General features: G+C 39.4%; 1 protein-coding gene and 1 long non-coding RNA gene across 4 annotated transcripts in view; one reads left to right on the forward strand and one right to left on the reverse strand.

The window, feature by feature from the left end:
- The window catches only part of PPP2R5E (protein phosphatase 2 regulatory subunit B'epsilon), a 132,333-nt gene that overhangs the window by 83,410 nt on the left and 28,184 nt on the right, over positions 1–20,739 (reverse strand). The window contains exon 1 of one of the 3 annotated variants that reach the window (XM_072963184.1): positions 16,703–16,813. The exons of the other annotated variants lie outside the window; for them this stretch is intronic. Coding sequence (XP_072819285.1) covers positions 16,703–16,784 — 82 coding nt within the window. The 5' untranslated portion in view covers positions 16,785–16,813. Of the gene's footprint in view, positions 1–16,702; positions 16,814–20,739 lie in introns of those variants that run through there. 3 annotated transcript variants of the gene reach the window in all.
- On the forward strand, positions 2,660–7,053 carry LOC140697138 (uncharacterized). Its single transcript, XR_012073971.1, has 2 exons — positions 2,660–2,846; positions 6,636–7,053. It is a non-coding gene; the product is annotated as an uncharacterized lncRNA (long non-coding RNA).

The following is a 20,739-nucleotide window of genomic DNA, read 5'->3' on the forward strand; positions in this document are numbered from 1 at the left end:
AAAAATCAGAAAAACACCATCTTAGATTTTCTAGGATAATTCCACTTTTATGTGACCTTGTATTTTTCAATAAAGGTGAAATGAAGTATAGTAACTAAATAGGATCTGAATTTTGTACAAAGGTGTATCAAAAATCATGAAGAAAAATTAAATCTTTGCCAGACCCTAAGTTCCAACTACTCGATTGGAAAATATAAACATGGCACCTACATGAAACCAAGAGCTTGAAATACACATCCAGAATTGCACCAATGAGGTCACCCTACAAAACTCAGGTTAACACTAAAATCATACGGCTTAGCAGTTCTAAATCTATGGCTTAGCTTTTTTTCCCATCCAAAACACAGAAAAATTACTATGAATTCAAGGTCATTTCCTACCATCATTACTCTTTTATGAGCTACCACAAAATAATCATAAACATGCCTGAGATTCTCTATAATGAGGCTAAAGTATCAAAGCACATTGTACCGTGGGCAAAACTCTCTACTGAGCTTCACAAAAGACAATTTGGAAGCTAGGTCTCTATCACAAAGCCAGAGTTCTATTGTACTTTATGGCATATGATACGTAACTTGGCAAAAAAAAAATGCATTAAGTGCTTAATATTTATCCTCTGAAATGTTAAAAAGTATTAAAGTAACACTTGTAACTAGAGTGCCAGGAAACTCTTGGGTGACTGCAGCCAAGCTGGCTAGGGCAGCACACTTTGAGAACTAGTCCAGGGTATAAAGCAGGCACTGAGAATCCATGGGAACCTGACTCTATCCTGACTGATCATGATCGCAGATTAAATCACTTAACCTAGATCCCAATCTCCTTCTTGCTAAAGAAAACATTAAGAACAGTATCTGTCTCCCATCTGTTATTCCCATACTTCGCAACAAAGACAAAAACACACAGAGACATATTCTGAGCTCTTCAGAAGATTAATTTCTCTCTAAAGTAAACCTGTCAGGTACCATTCAGGTGACAGCTCCATCTGTCTGGTCCTGAACATTCTCTCCTGTTCATTCAACACCTCATAAAATGAACTGACCAGTTGGTTTGCCCACACTTAGGAATAAAGAGCTGAACAAAACATAACTTAAGTCTTTGGTACAATAAAGGTAAGACGTAGCTACATGTTTAACTCAATCTACATAGCACCCAGCACCATACTGACAGCAACTTAAAAATCTCTTTGACAAATCTTACTTAAAAAACAGGGAACTATATTCAATATCTTGTAATAACCTATAATGAAAAAGAATACGAAAACGAATACATGTATGTGTATGTATGACTGAAGCATTATGCTGTACACCAGAAATTGATACAACCTGTAAACTGAGTATACTTCAACTTAAAAAAAAAAGACTGCCTATGAGGATTAAAGAACCTGAAAAAAATTCTCCCTAAGCCATCAAGCACTGTCCCACTTAGTAAAAAGAAACTGATGTGGAGAGAAAACCAATACAGACGATCAAATATTATTAGGCTGAATTATATAAAACCGTTTGTTTTTATAGGTCAAAAGTGGTCCGAAGCCTGTATGAAATATAGGTAATTTCATTTGGTTCAACCTAAGAGAATGCCCTACTTGGTTACTAGCACTAAGACCAATGGCATTAGCAGCATCAAAGGACAGGGATCTCAGACCAGAACACACATATGGGAACACTTTCCACACAGAATTTTTGCTTTGTTTTGTTTTACTTTTTGTTTTGTATTAAAATATACTGAAAAGAAAAAATGGTTTAATAAAACCGCTATGTACCCATCATCCCGCTTCTCTTTCTGACATTCTCTAAATGTCAATATTTACAATATCCTGGAAATTACACGCTCTGCAATTATCTAAACATACAAGAAAACTTGCCAAAATCAATTCAAAAATTCAACATTTTACAAAATTCCGTCAGGTCTATATGACCAACAATGTTTGAAAACTACTGCCAGGGGGCATGTGTGATTTTGGACTCCATGCAGGTGGCTTTCTGCAAGCATGAGCTTTGGTGAAATATTTCCTTACTTGTTCAGTTGTTGGGTGTTGGCTTATATAAGAAGGGAGCACGAAACACATTTCGCCAACTAGGACATCTGAAACTAATAGAGAGTAAGCCAGCCTTTTACAAAAGAACAAACTTACTTGAAGGCGTAAATATCCTAAAAAGTATTTAACTATGTTTACTTCTACGTACCAGACAAGGGCCCAGGCATACACCTCCTAGAATATCTAACTGTTCATCAATAGTTTAATTTATCCAATGCCTGCTGTGAGCTGGGCCCTGGCATATTTCCTTCAAGAAAGATTTCTTGAGTATTTTCTGTGTAGCAGACACTGTTGGAGGCACTGATGACTTAGTGGTGAACGACAGGGACGAAGATCTCTGCCCTGGTGGGGTTTATGTCCTAGCATGGGGGCACACGGGGGCACAGGTCCTATGACAAATAAGAACATTATTACACAGTGTATTAAAGGGGGGTAAGTGCAATAGGGAAAATATAAAAGAAAGCAAGGAAAGAGAAATGGGGAGGACGGCGTGGTTACAATTTTAAATAGGGTGAGCTCACGGACTTGTGGAGAAGACAGACATTTACCTAATTATGACATCAGTGTGATAAAACTACATGAGATTTGATAAAGGCTCAGTAGGAAGAAGGAGGAGGAGGCGGCGGCACTTAATTCTGCCTCCCAGAGGAAGGAACATCTAAGCCAAGATTTGAAAGAGCAAGAGAAGTTGGCCAGAAGCACAAGAGGACAAAGGGCTCTCCGTGCCCAGAGAACGGCATGTGTGAGGGCACCGGGAGGAGCACCAGCCCGGAGATGGGGAGCAGGCAGCCTCCCGGGGACAAAGCCTAGTGTACGTGAGGGGGAGGAGGCAGCGTGGAGAGAGGCAGGCAGGGGTCAGAGCAGGGGGGTTCCATCTTCAGGGGCAGGAGGGGGTGGGCGCCAACGGAGCTTTCTACCACAGAGCTGTGACACAGAAAGCTCACACTGGCAATGTTGGCCTCGCAGGGGGCCAGGCAAAATATGGAAGAGCAGTGATGGGGAAAGGAGAGGACAGGACAAACTACTGAGCAGCTAGAAGCCGAAAGACTCAGAGCCCCAACAGATGCAGCAAGGGCCACAACAGGGATGATGGTGCCACTCCCTAAAAGGGGGAAACTCCAAAGAAGAGAACGTAGAGAGATCTGGCGCTTGCTGAATTTGAGGTACCAGTGAAAGGGACCAAGGAGTAGTTGGAAATGCAGATCTGGACCAGAGAAAATTCTAGCCTGGAAATGTAGACCCAAGAGAAGCAGTTAAAGGCATCAGAATGGATAAGATCGATCTCTCTCTCCCTCTCCCTCTCCCTCTCTCTCTGCCTCCCTTTCTTTTCTCTTAGACACACACACACACACACACACACACACACACACTCAGATCACTTATAAAGAAGAGTACCAAGGACTTCTAATCATCCCCCTTTTCAGAAAGAAGTAGCCTGCAACAACACCACTAGTAATATTTTTGTCATCCGGCCCAAGCACCAACTGTGTCAAAGACCCACAATTACCCAAAAGCAAACAGCAACTTCTTAAGACTGAGGCAATGACAAGAATGAGGCTATTACAGATGGTTTTCCGAACCACAAGAAACAATGTTATAATTCAGACCAAAGAAAAGTATTTAAAACCTTCTCAAAAGATCAGGAAGGCCAGGCACAACAAGGTTCCAAATCTAGGCCAAGTATATTTGCTGGGTCCTTCACAATGTTCTCAGGCTAGTCAAAGATAACAAGAGAACACTACCGGGGCACCTCAAAGCTCAATTTTTATAGCCTAATATTTCCATAATTCACAATGAAAACAGATAAGCCAGTAGGTTCTTTTAAATGTGCAGGAGATGGAAGCAGCAAAGAGGAGCTGCCCGCAGCAAACTGGGCAGATTTGTTCATCTCTGCATCTCTTCATCTCTCCCGTATGAAGGGACAATGTAACTGCACTTCTTACTTTAAGACATAACTTTTCAGCACTTTAAAAGAAGGGGAAAAAAACCTTTCTCCTGAAGTCATTATTATATCCAAAGTCAACCGTTCATTTCTTTGAATAGCTTTTTCACCTGCTTTGTTTTCACAAAAGTGAATGTCCTGTCCCAATTCCTTTTGTAGGATTCTGGCCTGATAGCTCTCTGATTCCCAGAAGAGCTGGTACTCAGCTACAGCATTCTAGTAAAAACATACTTTTCACATACAGAGTTCAACAAGATGCACTATGAAATGCGAACACTCTCTTCCATTTTTTTTTCTTTACCTATTTTTCTTAAGGTAGAGGGAAAAAAATCTATGTATTTCCATTTTTAGTAATATATAACTTGGAATTCATTTGCAGTCTGTATGGTTATCCATATTCTGACAAACTTCTGTGGTGAAGTAGCCCCACCAAAGGCACTTCCTCTAAAAAATGTGCCCTCGGGAGATTGAGTTCTAGCTACTCCCCCAACCCCTCTTTTCAGTTCTCTCTCCCTTACTTTTCTTCCCCTTTGCCCTCTCCCAATTCCCCACTCTCTTTCTCTTACACACACACACACACACACACACACACACTCCTTAAACATTTCTACCAGGAAGCAATTTTTTTCCACGATGCTCTTAAGTGGAAACATTTGCACAAATAATAGGTTCTCTAAAAATCTCAGAAGAAACCCTCTATTCCTCATTAAGTTTCTCCTCTCTTCCCCATACATAAAGATCTCTTCTGCATATATGCCAATATTCCTATTTTGAGATGCAAACTAAAGTACACACTGCAAGTTGTCATCACAAACTGCTTACCAACACTATCATCTGGGATATGTCAGGATATAAAACTGGAAAAATCAGGAGACGGCCCCCCACGCTCCATTTCCTTCCCCTCCCAATTTCTTTCCCATCCTCTCTCTGCTTTCCTGCCTCCTCCTTCTCCATCATCCCATATAAACTCTACACTCCATCCAAATTGTGACCTGTGGTTTAGTGATTCAGTTAAAAGACCTCAAGCAAGCCTTCACTCCCCTGCCCGACTTTGTTCTGGTCCCTTCCCCCTCCAAACTCCATCTCCATCCATCCTTACAGGTCCCTCTCAAATATCACTTTCGTGATGTTCTTTCACAAAGCCTTTCCTGGTGATTCCCTCAACCTGATGCGATCTTTCCCTTCCTTCAAACTGCAGGGGCCCCCTGCTTGTACCCCTCCTACTGCACTTAACTAGATTACAGGATGCAATAATATCTGCCCTCCTAGAATTATATTTAATTATGTTTGTATCCTGAACCCTCTATGAGACCAACAGATAACATGAATAGAGCTGAGCTTTCTCAAACCCATGTGTTTCTGTAGCAAATAATTTATTTTAAATACAGCTGCCCATAAAGCTACACCTGTACCCAGGCCCTTGCAGAAATACGGCTTCCAGTTCAGGAAGAATCAGAGGAAGTCATTCGTCCAGAAAAGTAAGACAAAACCAATACTTTAACATAGCATCTCGAGTTCCATAATGCCACCAGTGAAATGTATCACTTGAAAGTGAAAATAAATATTAGCTCAAGTTGTTAAGACATTTTAAAATAAGAGAAAAGTGATACATTCCACAAGGAAATCAGATTTGGAATTAAAGTAATTAAACAATTAAAACAATTTATCCTGCCTCCCTGAAATGTTTGGTCTTTCTCCAGAGCAACAGATGTTTTTCTTCTAAGCTTAGTCATTCGGAGAAGAATAGGGGCTTGAAAATGGTTAAAAAGCAGAAGGGAAACAGAGTGGTTAAGCGTGGATAAACGGACAGGGTCCGTGCCAATGATGCGGGCGTGTGGGTATCAATCCAATGGTTTCTGAAAAGCATTTCAGAGACAACCATATAAACCTGAGAGGAGTATCTGCTTTGAGGACCTTAACGTATTTGTGATTTTAATGCTTTCTACTTCACAAATTGGTCATTCAGCTTTCAAAACATCTTTAACCCCAGTAATAAACTCAACTGTATAACCTCTATATATTTACCATCCCCCAAAATCCTTCTTGTTATTTCTAAAATTCAATATTTAATTTCAGGCTTCCCCCTTCATACTGGTCAGCTCAACACAATCATTTTTTCTTAATTATTCTCTCAGATTCAGTCCAAATATTTTTTTTTCTCAGATTATTCCAAATATTGTGTTACTACAGAACTCTCAAGGTCTGAAAATTTTCCTCTTATTTATTTGCCTTTCACATGGTCCCAACTACCTCCTTATATTCTCCTACATATCTCCAAAATATTAAATAGCATTAAATGAGATACTAAATAAAAAAGCACCTTTTAACTTATACAACTCTATGTAAATACTCACTTTATTTCTATTATTCATTCTCATCTTTTTGCTTCATTCCTCCTTCCTATCACCAGTGCAACCCCCACTCCTACTTAGGACAAATTTTTTTAGAGCTAAAGGACATTGTTTGGCACTTAGCAGTGTACTTAAATAAATATTCATTCAGTGCATGATTTCAGGAGAAGCTCCCAAGACTCTCTTCAGGCTACATGTTGCTTCTAAAAATTTCCCCCAAAGTCTTACAAGAGAACTATCATGGGATGGTATTACTGGATGACCAAAGACCTAAAGAACCTAATCAACTTAATTTCTGCTTTTACAGGTGAAGAAATGGAGACCCAAAGATGTTCACTGGCTTGACCAAGATCATACAGATGATTAACGAAAAAACCTGGATTAGACTCCAAGTCTTCAAACCTCTTCGCTTTTGTGCATTACTGAGGATTTTGGTTATGTTGGTTTCATGCTTCTTTTTCCTTCTAGTTTCCCCCCCCCCCGTTTTTGGTGGGGGTGGGTATTTCTGATTATAAAAAACAGTACAAGCTCACAGTAGAATATCTGGAAAGTAAAAACTGAGCATGAAAATATTTGATTCACTTTTAAAATACCACTGCCTGTCACATACCCTTACCCGTGACAAACTCTATGTCTCAGAACTCGTTTCATTTACTGAAGTACAAGTTTAAATCTAACCAAGCCTTACCTTCAAGTTGCAAAGTCTTAATAAAGGCAGAACCCATTTTCTTCTTCATGGATTTGTACTACAGCACCACACTCAATGCTGGTCACCAAATACCCAAATTCTTAATTCTTAACTATCAACAAGTTCTCAATGACACTGAGGTTTAGAAAATCTGTATCAGAGTATGCTAAAATTCAATTCAAGTAAGAGTCATTTTCTTTTTCCTTGGATGATGCTTTTCTCAGCTATACACTTGTTTTTAAAGAATACACATCACTGGAAAACTGGTATATGAACAGCCACAAACACAATGAAATCCAGGCCAATTTATGCTATCAATTACAAATGCTGAAACAACATATTTGGAATATCATAAACGAGTGGTTAAGATTTTTTTTTTCTTAAATAATATGTGTTAGTCTATGAATGCCTTTGTCTGAATGTCCTGTAACTTATAAAATAAAAATTCTTCCCGAGTTGAAAAGACCAATTAAGACTGTGCTGTCCTGGTGGCGGAGGGGAATGGGGAAATGTTGGTCAAAGAGAACAAACTTTAGCCATAAGATGAGTAAGTTCTGGAGACCTAATATACAATGACTACAGTTAATAATAACATATTGTATGCTTGAAATTTTCTAAGAGAAGAGATTTCAAGTGTTCTCATCACACACACACACCCGAACAGTAACTATGTAAGGTGATGGATATGTTAATTAGCCTGACTGTGGTCATTTCACAATGCATACACATATCACAACATGACACTGTACACTTTAAATATATACAACTTTCATTTGGCAATCATACTTTAATTTAAAAAAAAGGCTGCTGTCCAATATGATAGCCACTAGCCCACATGTGGCTATTGAGAGTCTGAAATATGACTAGTCCTAAATGAGAGGTGTTGTAAATATAAAATATACATGAGATTTCAAAGACTGAGTATAGAAAAAAGAATGTGAAAGAACTCTTTCTTATATCAGTTACATATTAAAATAGTATTTTAGATACACTGAGTTAAAGAGAACATTATTAAAATTAGCTTCATCTGTTTCTTTTTATTTTTTTAAAAAAAAATCTGGCTACTAGAAAATTTTAAATGACATACGTGGCTCACATTGTGGTTTACATCTTATGTTTATCAGAGGTGGGGCACCAAACTAATGCAAGGAAAGAAACAAAGGAGACAGAGAGATAACGATTAACAAAGGGGGAAAGTCCCCATTCCCTTGGAATAGCCCATAACCTTTCTACTCTGCGGTCATAAAAGAAACCCAACCACTCTCTGTTCTTCAATAACCGGACTTACAACTAACCACCCGTGAACAAGAATTGCACTCATACCCTAAGTAAACAGCACACTGAATTTTTACACCTTGATATACACTTCAGATGGTTAGTCTAAACCTAATGTGTCAGGGAAAAGGAGGAAAGAATATACCTTATATTCCAGCGGGAGAGCATCCTTATCCAAAAGGAAACTTACTTCATGGGAATCTTTACCCTAAGCAGCTGTTCCTTCCTCTTAAGGACCCCAAAATCCCTACCTGTTTTTCTCTTACGTGACGGTTAATAACGTAAGAAATGTTGCCAAATATAAAGGTGCCCTTTAGAAAGACCTCCACTAAACAAGCAGTATTCCATGTTCTTATGATGCTGAGGCCTCTTGTGAGGATTTTTAAAGGGTCACAACAGGTTTAAATTAACCCCACGGAAAGAATCTGGCGTTTTAAAAGGACCTGATGACTCAAAATTCTTTTGGACTGTCCCAGCCTCTTCACTGGAAATGCACTCAGGACAGTCATACCAGTTAGTTTTCTTTTATGCAAGCCCCAGTCAAGTACAAACTTGAAATGTGGAATAAGGATAATTACTTCAGGCTCTCCTTGTACACCAGGTGTTTTGTTTTTGTTTGCTGGGGTTTTTTTGTTTGGTTTTTTGTTTTGTTTTGTTTTGAGGGGGGAGGTGCGTTTACTTCTCCATTTGACTGGAAAAGTACTTACTAGTGAAATAATTACTAGCCAATTCCAGGGCAGAAATTACCAGAATCCCTGCCAGAACTCAGAAGTTGACTCTATACCAGGCTCTACTTTGCCAAGCTCTACCTAACTCTGCCCGTCTCCACCTTTGAGCAAAATATGAAAAAGCTGGAAATTCTAACAGTCCCCAGAGGAAGCCAAGGGTAGTCACAGAGTCACCCGCCAGACACTCTAGATAAGCGACATCCTGATATCCTGAAGGCAGAGCTGGCATGAAGCTGCAAGAAATGGGGGTCCCAGTTTAAGACAAGTAATCAAATAGCTGTAAGGCTGAACACCTTAATTAACTTCTTAGTGTAGAGTGGGGTTTCTCAACCTCAACACGATTGGTATTTTGGGCCAGAAAATTCTTTACTGTGGGTGAATGTTCTGTGAGCTGTAGGGTACTCAGCAGAATCCTTGGCCTCTCTACCCACTAGATGCCCGCAGTGATCTCCTCCTCAAGTCCCCACCCCTCCACTGCTGTGCCAACCAAAAAGGTCTCCAGACGTTACCGAATGTCCCTTGGGAGGCAGTAGTGCCCCTGGTTGAGAATCACTGGCAGAGAGCAAAAGCACCTGAAAACAGCTGCAGTAACTGCCAAGTCAAAGGCAGCTTTCTCTGCATTCAGGGCAGCAAGCTGTCCTCAAAACAGCTGGTCTTGCGCACCTGGTAAGAAATAACTTCTGACAAAGTTTCTGATGTTACTGAACATGAAGGATAACAATTTAATGAAGGACTCTAGGGATATGAACCAGCCGAGCTTCACATGACAGAAGGTTCTCCAACTACAACGGAAGTGAAGCTGCCTGCCTCAGAAACTAATTTCGTTTGTAAACATTTTTCTTTATCAGATTAACCAACAATGATGGTCAACTATTTCCAAGACACGATGTTCCAACTCCTAAACTCAGATTATCTGTTGTTTTTTTAAATATAGTTTTAAATAAGAATAAGATACCACTTTCTGACCCATATAATGAGCAAAACTTAACAGGACTGAGAACATCCTGGGACTGGGGGAAAAACACATATGCTCAGATACCCTTCTAGGAATGTAAATTGCTACTTGCAAAGCAATTTGGTGACATCTACCAAACTTTATTTTTCAGTCAACATTCCACTTCTAGAAATCTATCCCACAGATACACTCACCTATACACAAGGAGAGATGTGTATTAGGCAGTTCTCACAGCACTGTTTACAACAGCAACAAACTGGAAATACCTCAAATGTCAATATGTAAATGATTTTAAATGAATTATGGCATATTCACATCTTGGAAGACTGTACAGCCATTTTTTTAAAAAAGCAAAACGATATGACAAACTTTAAAGTGGGAAATAAACACACAATAAATATACAGAGAGTATGGTCTCATTTCTGTAAAAATAAACCAGTATAGACACATGCAAATGCAGACAAAGAAAAAAGTCTGAAAGAATATACACCAATTTGTTTTCATTTTTTCAACAAGTATGTGTTTTTTTAAGCCATTGATAATAATTTTTCAAAACACAGACTTAAAGTTAGACTTGGGCTATCTTCATTTTTCAAATTTAAGGCTTAAAAGCTGTCTTTTGCAAACATCACTTCCCTGATAAATCAAGTTCTGTGGATAGTTCTATGTCATATATTGGTCATATATTGAGATGTACTGGTCCGCTGTTTGTCCACCAACATTATGCTGACATTGCTGAGCCTTCAGAGCAAGTGACATAAGGCTTAATTCAATTTGCCAAGCCAGTTTCAAAGAAGAAATCTCACCAAGGTGCCCTCTTGAACCACAATCAGTTGACAACTAAGAACATATCCAGAGAGAAGTACTTTAATTTAGTAGAATGTTTACTTTTAATAAATTTTTATGAAATGTTAATAAAAGTTTTATTGTTTAATTTAGCAGACTCTGATCTTATGCAGTCAAATTTAAATAATTCTAATTTTCCTCTTCAATTTATTGATCCAAATGATCAATTCTTATTGATGCGGCTTTTCCTCTTTTCTACATAAATCTTGAATAAATAACCAAAGTCAAATGTCTGAAGGACTGACAGACCTAAATAAAAATTAAAGCCTTAACTCTCAATTTAGAATAACAAACTGTTTTATCTGGGTGCACGGTAGAAAAGGTAGTTTTTAAAAAAAAATTTTCTGGTTCTAAAAAAATCAGCAGACACAATTCAAAACAAAATGTCAGTCACTCACCATAATAGCTATGGCCTTTAAACCATCTAGCACCGTTTCCTCTACCCTCAGCTCGAACCAGTTTAACTGCTTTTAAATGGAACATTCTAAAATGTAAAAATAAACTATTTCCTCCTGCTTAAGTTTTCCCATTTTTCCAAGACATTTATCACAACTATACAATATCCATATGATACCATTTCTAAACATTTTATACAGAGATGTATAAATGTGAGTGTGATACTATTTCCTTTCCAATGAAAGAACAATAGGACAAAAGAACCTTGAAAGTCTTTAGTCAATTAGAACCCTGGATCTCAAAACTGCCCCATGGGATTTCATAAAACTTGGGTCCACATAATGGGGCAGATATAGCTCAGTGGTAGGGTACAGGTTTAGCATGCACAAGGTCCTGGGTTCAATCCCCAGTATCTCCATTAAAAAAAAATTTTTAATATAAATAAATAAATAACTTGGGTCCACATCAAAAGGCCACAATCCTTTTCTTTCTTAACAACCACCATCTCTGGATAAACCGCATCCCTTCACCCTTCAAAGGTAACTAACAGTATGCAGGGTAAGTAACTGGGTATAAACACACAAGTTTGCTCAAAGTTTACCCAGAAACTGCAAAGGTAACTCAGGGATTGCTGCAAGCTGTCACAGAACATAGCTCCATTCATGGCCAGAAACACGCTCATGTCATGGCATCACCTGGTATCACACTTCCAATGTTCAATATTTCTTTTTGTCACAAATATCAATAAATCTCATCTTCTTATTCACTTGGGAGAAGATAATACATTTTGTGAACCTTCAGCAATAACTGAATTCAATTTCTATAGCGTATGTCTTATTTTAAGCATGATACCAACTCAGGTAACAAAATAATCATCTTAGAAATGACATCAATATCCATTCCTTAGAAGTTAGATAGCCATCTTAGTTAGGATGAACAAAGTCCTGAGGCCTTTTCTGAAGATTTGTCATTTTGTCTTGAGACCCAATGCCCGAAAACCATTACAGAAACAAATGATGTGGTTTTCACTAAATGAAAAGGCAAAGATTGCTTAAATTACATTTTACCCAAAACAGAAAGGACTTTATACATGTTTCTAAACAAACATATGATATCAGGTGGTTCATCTGACCATTGCACTACCTTCTTGACATAGTTTTAAAGAAGACTGCTTTCTAAGCTTCAAGTATATGGACCTTCCTTCGGAAGGCTTTAAAGTGTTAGTGGATCTTTACGTGCTAGCAACTGTATCATTGATATCATTAAAGAAAACACAAGGACAAAAGATTTTTCTGAATTCAGTAAATGCTTTTAAATAAATTTGTGCTTCATTAGTCACAAGCACCTATATACATTTGAAAAACACTACATTTATGCCCAATGCCTATTTATTTAGCCTGCAGCTTAGGGATTCGTATAGAATGACTGAACCCCTTACAATGACTATACATCCCTCATCTTTTGAAGCCCACAGCTGGGAACCACTGGCAGAGAATATGAAATACAAAACCACCTAGTTACCAACAGAACAGCACTTTAAAGTATTTGTACTCTTAAGTCACAATTTACTATGCATCGGGTATGAATATATTTTTCCCCTATTAAACTAGAATTCCAAATTTAAAATCAAAATTAGTCACAGAAATGATTTACACACATGCATTTACCTCACAGGCAATTTTTAAGAAAATACAATTACTCATAAAGAGGCCTCAGAACACACTGGAACACTGGGCATGCCAGCTTCCATTTCCACCACCCCCGAGGGAAGGCTGATTTTAGTCCTGAGCTACGCTGCCCAGCCAGACCATCTGTAACTATAATCTTAGTAAGATTTTGAAGGTATCACAAGTCAGAGCTGCCTGTAAAGGAGACAAATACACATGGCAGAAATGCAAAAATACAAATCAGAAAACAGCCATCTCACTGTGAAACTAGAGGAGCCGAGGCAGGGACGATAAGAACGGGCAAAAGAGCAGTGAAAACACAGATCTAGTGATTTCTCCGCCCTGCCCTTCCCTTACTGATGCACAGAGAACTGATCAATGTTTTGTAGTATCTTGTTTGCTGTTAATGAGAAATAAACCAAAGGATTTTCACTCTGAATAAGCCCCAAGAGAACACCTGTTCCAATCCCACTGTCCCATTTTACAGACGAGAAAATTGTTGCCCAAAGAACTTACGTGGCGTGTGCTTCAGCCAATTGACAGCAAGTCCTAGTCCCAGAACTTCTGGTTCCCAGCCCAGCATCACTAGCATCTTATCTGGTATTTCACAATCTCTCTCTTATGTCCTAATCTAGATTTGATTCGCCTTTATGTTGAAAATTATTTTGCCAATGATAACTACTTTAAACAGACATTTCTCACACTTCATTTTACTATCCTGCAGATCATTTAAATTGAGCCTCAGAGCTTCCTCGTCTATGGAGATGGCAGTGGTGGGTATGTTTGGGGGGTACTATGAATTTCTCTTATAGGAACACATCTCCTCTTTGATCTTAGAAATCTATAAGAGATGTGTCCAAAAAATCTGTTTCAAATGTAACTTGTCAAGAAACCAATTTACTTAAATGAAGACCAATTTGGTTTTCAGAAACGAGTGCCCTAGATTTACTTTCACTTTAAATCAGATGGGTGCATCATGTCTCATTCAAATAAATACACCAAAGTGCCAAATGAAGATGCATAATTACGCCACCAAATGCTGCAGTGTTTTTTCACCAAGTAAGTCTTTGTGACAGGAAATAGTTTACAATGGCTAAATTCTAAAGTCTGGATTTAGGACACAATACTAAAACTGACCTGAATTATCTTTCTACACTTGAAGGTTAGCTGTTAACACTGAAACAATAAATACCAACACAGAAAATTTCAAAATGAATTAATTAGAAACATGACCAATCATAGCATAATAACAACAGCTAAAATTTATAGAGCACTTATTGGGGACTTCAGTGCTTTCCACATGTTAACTCATTTAACTTTTAAAACCCCATATGTTAGTACTATTATTATCTTCTACTTTACAAACTAAAAACCAAGGCAGAGACAAATTAAATGACAAGTTCACGGTCAGACGCTTGTAAAGGAGAGAGCCAGGATTTAAATTCAGAGAGTGTAGCTCTAGTGTCTGTATAGGAAATGCTACCCAGATACAGAGATGGTGGAAAATGCACACGAAATGTCCGGAACAGGAATATCTAGAGGGACAGAAAGTAGATTAGCAGTTGCCGGGGTTGCGGGGAAAGGGCAGAGAGAGGAATGGGCAGTGACTGCTAATGTGTATAGGGTTATTTTTTGAATAAAAATGTTCTAAAATTAGACTATGGTGATGGTTACACAAATCTGTGACTATACTAAATAGTGATAGAAAACATTATGGACGTATACAGGATGAGAGACGGGGCGGAAAGTTTAGGACAATTCATGCCTGACGGTTATCACAAAGGAGACATGGTCACAGTAGGGCATGGACAGGAAGAAGGGAATGAAACAAGGGGTGGGACTGAAGACTTGAAGACAAAGTGGTTATCTCATTTATCTGTCACATTAATCTCTCCTGTTTGGGTTTACTCCCATTTTATAGATGACTTAACTGTGACTCCAAAGGGTTAAGTTCTAGCTAAATGTCACACACAGGTAGAAAGCAGCAAATCTCCAAACCTGTTCTCTTCCACTACCCCATAATCCTTCTATGAACACAAGAAATCTTTGTATTGGCATTAGTCAGCAATTGTCTGCATTCCTTTCGCCAGGAAGATAGAAGGGTGGCAAGGGAACTGGAGAAGTGACCACAGTATGTCATAAACCAATCACTCTCCAAAATGCAGAGAAGCTGAGCATGAGCATCTCCTTCCTCAAACTACAAGCAAAAATGTTTTGGCTCAGCTTTCAATATTAAAAAAAAAGACACTGAAACGGAGGACATACCACCTAATATTCTCGTAGCACTGCTTTATATTCTTTGTATTTCATTCTTGTTGCTCAAGAAGCACTGATCTAACCAGGAGATATACTACTAATTGAATAAGTCAATTACTTGATGTGACTTCATAAAAAGGCAAATTAATATAAATTACTCATAGTGATGAACAGGATAGAATTAGCCCTTCCAAAAAAAAAAAAAACAACTGGGAGTCAATTTAAATATAAATTTAGAATTATTTTCAAGATTATGATCCCATATGAATGAAGCCACCCCCTCACCCCAAAAAAGCTTAAAGATATTCAACAAAATGTTTGAAACAGTAGTCATCTCTGGAGCTGAGAGTAGGGGTGATTTTTTTATGTCTTTCTGTAACATTCACCTATATTTTCTATAATAATATATGCATGCCTTTATAACTTTGAAAAAGTTTCCTTAGACCAAAAAACATATTCAACTCTTCATATATGAACAATCTGTACATTTGGAGGGAGAGAGATTCAGAAAAACTTAGCTCAAGGCTTCTAACTGGAATCTCTACATCCACATCTCCTTTAGCAGCTGTGTCTTCCATAAGACAAAATTTAATCACTAATATTTTCATTGTAATGGTTAGCAAAACATTACTTGTCACATACTTACTAAACTATAATGGAAATGAAGCATTGGTGGGAAAAGGACGTTAAAACTTAAGAAAGAACATTCATCAAATTTAAGACTCTGTGACTAATCTCAGATCATTTGTTAGTACAATTCTTTCCTCAATAAAAGATAAAATATTACCACTATATTTTTGCCATATGAAATTGACAGAAATATTAGGAGAAATAAGTTGAATATAAACAGGTAACTGGGTCCTACAGAGAAAACAAAAATCTAAGATTACTTCCACTTTCAAGAAACTTAAAATCTTAGTGAGAGAAACTGACTATTTTTCACATTAAAAGCCTGTATATTATGCAGTATGAAGCTGTGAAGCTGTCCATGAGAGCCCTGAAAGGTATGTGAGTAAGGCAGGTCAACGTATGTGAATGGTCCAACAAGCATTATACACCAAAAGTCAAGAATCACATACTCAAGGAGCTTGGCCAAGATGGTGGAGAAGGAAGACCCTGAGCTTACCTCCTCTCACAGGGACACCAAAATTACAATTATTTACAATGTAATTATTGATGAGAAAGACCAGAATCTAGCAAAAAAGATCTTCTACAACTGAAGATATAAGGAAGGAATCACAAGATGGGTAGGAGGGGTGGAGTTGCAGCATAGTCAGAACCCATACCCCTGAGTAGGCAACCCACATTACAACTGCAGAAGTTCTCCACAAGGAGCCACAGGTCCAAGATCCACAGCAGGCTCCCCAGCCCTGGGATCCTGTACCAGGAAAAATGTTAAAACCCCAGAACATTTGGCTTTGAATACCAGTGGGGCTTACTGTCACGAGACCAGAGGGCTGTGGCAAATACAGACTCCATTCTTCAAAGACACATACAAAATCTCATACACTCTGGGACCCAGGGCAGAAACAGTCATTTGAAAGGAGCCTGGATCAAACCCACCTGCTGATCCTGGAGACTCTCCCAGAGAGGCAGAAGACAACTGGAACTCACCCTGGGGATCTAAGACACTGACAGCAGCCATTACTGGGAGCTCGTTCTACCATGTGGACACTGGTGTTGGCAAGCAACATTTTGGAATCCTCCCTCTAGCACCGGGATCCGGCCCCACCTATCAGCTTGTCAGCACCAGTACTGGTAAGTCTTAGGCCAAGCAACTAGGCAAGCCCCACCCACCACCAGGCAGGCTGCCTTAAGATCCCCTGAGCCCACAGCCACCCCCAGATACAGCCCTGTCCACCAGAGGGCCAGGATATGGCCCCACACACCAGTACCCAGGCACTAGCCCACCTCCCCCAGGGCCCTGCAGCCAGAGAACCCAGGACTCAGCCCTGCTCATGAGTGGGCAGGCATCAGCCCCAAGATCCCCTGGGCTCCAGGCCCGCCTACCAGTAACACACTAATTCTAGGACCCCTCAGAGTAATGCAGACAGAGACCCTGGGACCCAGCTCTGCCTACCAGTGAGTCAGCACTCACCCAAGGATCCCATGCACCTCAGCCCTCCCCACCAGCAACCTGACACCAGCTCCCAGACCCCCGTCTTATAGCAAGAGACTCTGGAACCTGGCCCCGCCTACCAGAGGGCCAGCACTAGCCCAGGGACCAACTCACACACCAATGGGCAGGCACCAACCCCAGAATCACCACTGCTCTGTAGCCTGCCTTATCAGGACTCATTCAACACACTAGCAGGCTGGCAAAAGCCCCAGGACCCCAGTGGGCCTGGTCTTGCCCATCAGCAGGCTGACAACAGTTCTGGGACATCTTGGGCCCTTCAGCCAGAGACTGCAGGAACTGGCTCCACTCACCAACAGGCAAACATCAGGTCTGAGATACCCTGGACTCCTCAGCCAGCCACCCTAGAATCCAGCCCCACTCAACAGTGGGCCAGCGCCAGCCTTGGAACACCTGAGAACCTGCAGTCAGCCATGACAGGAACTGACTGGTCCTACTCACCAGCAGGCCAACACTAGATCCAGGAACCTTGATCCTATAACCACCCATTCCAAAACCCAACTCTGCCCACCAGTGAGCAAGCACTAGCCCCGGGACTCCCTGGGTTTCCACAGTCAGCTGCCTCATGACCTGGCCCCATCAACCAGTGACCAGTAGCTTTTACACAAGGCAGGACCTGGCAACATACCAGGCTGGGGGCCAGGTACACCTACCAGATGGCCCACAGTAGTCAGCCCACCACAACAGAATGACCTATGCAGCCCACATAGGGGGCACTCCTACAGCATACAGCCCTGGTGACCAGAGGGAAGTGGGCTGTTGGCACACATAGGACATCTATAAAAGGCCACTTCTCCAAGGTCAGGAAATGCAATAAACCTATCAGACACAAAGGAATAAAAACAGCAAACTGACATGACAGAGGAACATGTCACAAATGAAGGAACAAGATAAAACCGCAAAAGAAGAACTAAGTGAAGTGGAGATAGGCAATCTACCCAGTAAAGAGTTCAACCTAATGATTGTAAAGATAATCAAAGAACTCGAGAGAAAGACGGGTAAACAAAGTGAGAAGTTGGAAGCGTTTAACAAATAATTAGAAAACATAAAGAAGAACCAAACAGAGATGAAGAATACAGTAACTGAAATAAAAAATATACTCAAAGGAATCAACAGTAGATTAAATGATACAGAGAAACAAATCAGTGAGCTGGAAGAGAGTAGCAGAAATCACTGAAGCTGAACAGAAAAAGGAATAAAGAATAAAAAGAAATAGACAGTTTCAGAGAACTCTGAGACAACATCAAGCATACCAGCATTCACATTACAAAGGTCCCAGAAGAAGAGAGAGAGAAGGAGGCAGAGAACATATCTAAAATACATAAATAACTGAAAACTTCCCTAACCTAGGAAAGGAAACAGATATTCAGCCCCAGGAAGCACAGAGAGTCCCAAACAGGATCAATCCAAACAAGACCACATCAAGACAGACTGTCATTAAAATGGCAAAAACTAAAGATAAAGAGAATATTAAAAGCAGCAGGGGAAAAGCAACAAGTTATGTACAAGGGAATTCTCAGAAGGCTATGAGCTGACTTTTCAGCAGAAACTGCAACCCAGAAGGGAGTGGCTCAATATATGTAAAGTGATGAAAAGGAAAAATTTACAACCAAGAATACTCTACCAGGCAAGATCTTCATTCAGATTTGATGGAGAGATCAAGTTTTACAGACAAAGAGTTCAGCATCACCAAACCAGCTTTACAAGAAATGTTAAAGGGACTTCTCTAAGTGAAAAAGAAAAGGTCACAACAAGAAACGTGAAAACTGCAAAAGGAAAAAGCTCGCTGGTAAAGGCAAATACACCACAAAGGTAGTAAATCAACCATACACAAAGCTAGTAGGAAAGTTAAAATACAAAAGTAGTATGGACACACAAAAGACCCCAAATGGCCAAGGCAATCTTGAGAAAGAACAGAGCTGAAGGTATCATGCTTCCTGACTTCAGACTATACAACGACACTACAGTAATCAAAACAGTATAGTACTGGCACAAAAACAGACACGTGGATCAAGGGAACCGAAGAGACCAGGAATAAACCCATACATTTATGGTCAATCTAGGACAAAGGAGGCGAGAATATACAACGAGAAAAAGATAGCCTCTTCAATAAGCAGTGATGGGAAAATTGGACAGCTACACATAAAAGAATGAAATCAGAACACTTTCTCACCCTATATACAAAAATAAACTCACAATGGATTAAACACCTAAATGGAAGACTGGAATTCAAAAAACTCCTAGAAGAAAAGAGGTAGAATACTCTTTGACATAAATCACAGCAATATTTTTCTGGCTCTGTCTTCTAAGGCAAAGGAAACAAAAGCAAAAATAAAACAAATGGGACCTAATTAAACTTAAAAGATTTTTCACAGCAAAGGAACTTATCAACAAAACAAAAAGACAATCTATGGAGTGGGGGAAAATATTTGCAAATGATATGACAATCATAAATAATCTATCTCCTCTTAGGCATAATGAAACTATGAGAATTGCATGAGGGCTTTGAAAGCCCTGATTAATAGCAGAATGTGAGGGAAAACATTTGGAAAAGTGCCAATCAACTCAAACGAACATACATATTCTGTTTTACTGAGAAGGGTATAGCTCTGTTTTTAAAAAGCAAAACAAAACAAAATAGAAAAACTCTTTGACGCTCTGACTTAGCATGCAGTACCAAAATTACATGTCAGAGCCCTGACTCCAAAATCTGAATACATAAATTCATTATTCAGAAATGAAATCGTGTAAAGAGCCAGGGGAGTATGAGCTATTTCCAAATGTTTCTTTCAAATGAAAAAGCAGCTACAGATATACATTCATGTCACACTACCCGAGTAGCCACTTGTGAGACCCGGAAACATTGTGTAGATTATAAACTTCAAAGTTCTGATTTCCCCAAACAACCCTCATGTTTTCTTGGTAAGCAGAGCTTTTCTTGGCAATCAAAAGAACCCCATTCAAAAAGTCAATGAGATAATTCTTGAGAACTATTTATCCAGCAAATTAAGATGATTAGGGGAATGAAATACAAAACATATACCTTACAGTCTAATTAGGGAGAGCAAACCAACATCCGTGAAAAGCAACAATTTGTACAACACAAGAGCCCTGCTTCTCTTATTCACACTTCATCCCCAGGACATAGCTTAAAATATGTGTTCAATAAACACTGTTAAATAGATGCTGTTTTCATCATCTTGGTCACTTGGATCTAGCACATTCGCAATATAATGCTCCTGGGTGAATGAATGATATGGTGCAGTACACGTAAATATGTCTTGCAAGACTTAGGTGAAGAAGAGAGATCATTGAGGACTAAAGTACTCAAGAAATATTTCATGTAGGAGTAAAGTCTTGAACCGTGAAATCTAGAGCTGGAAGAGATCTTACAGCACTAGTAGAATCATGTAATCTGGTTAACTCCCAAGAAAGTTTTCAAGGGTGCCAAGAGCAGCTTTAT

Source organism: Vicugna pacos, chromosome 6 (genome assembly GCF_048564905.1).
Source record: "Vicugna pacos chromosome 6, VicPac4, whole genome shotgun sequence".
In the NCBI taxonomy this organism is placed as follows: Eukaryota; Metazoa; Chordata; class Mammalia; order Artiodactyla; family Camelidae; genus Vicugna; species Vicugna pacos.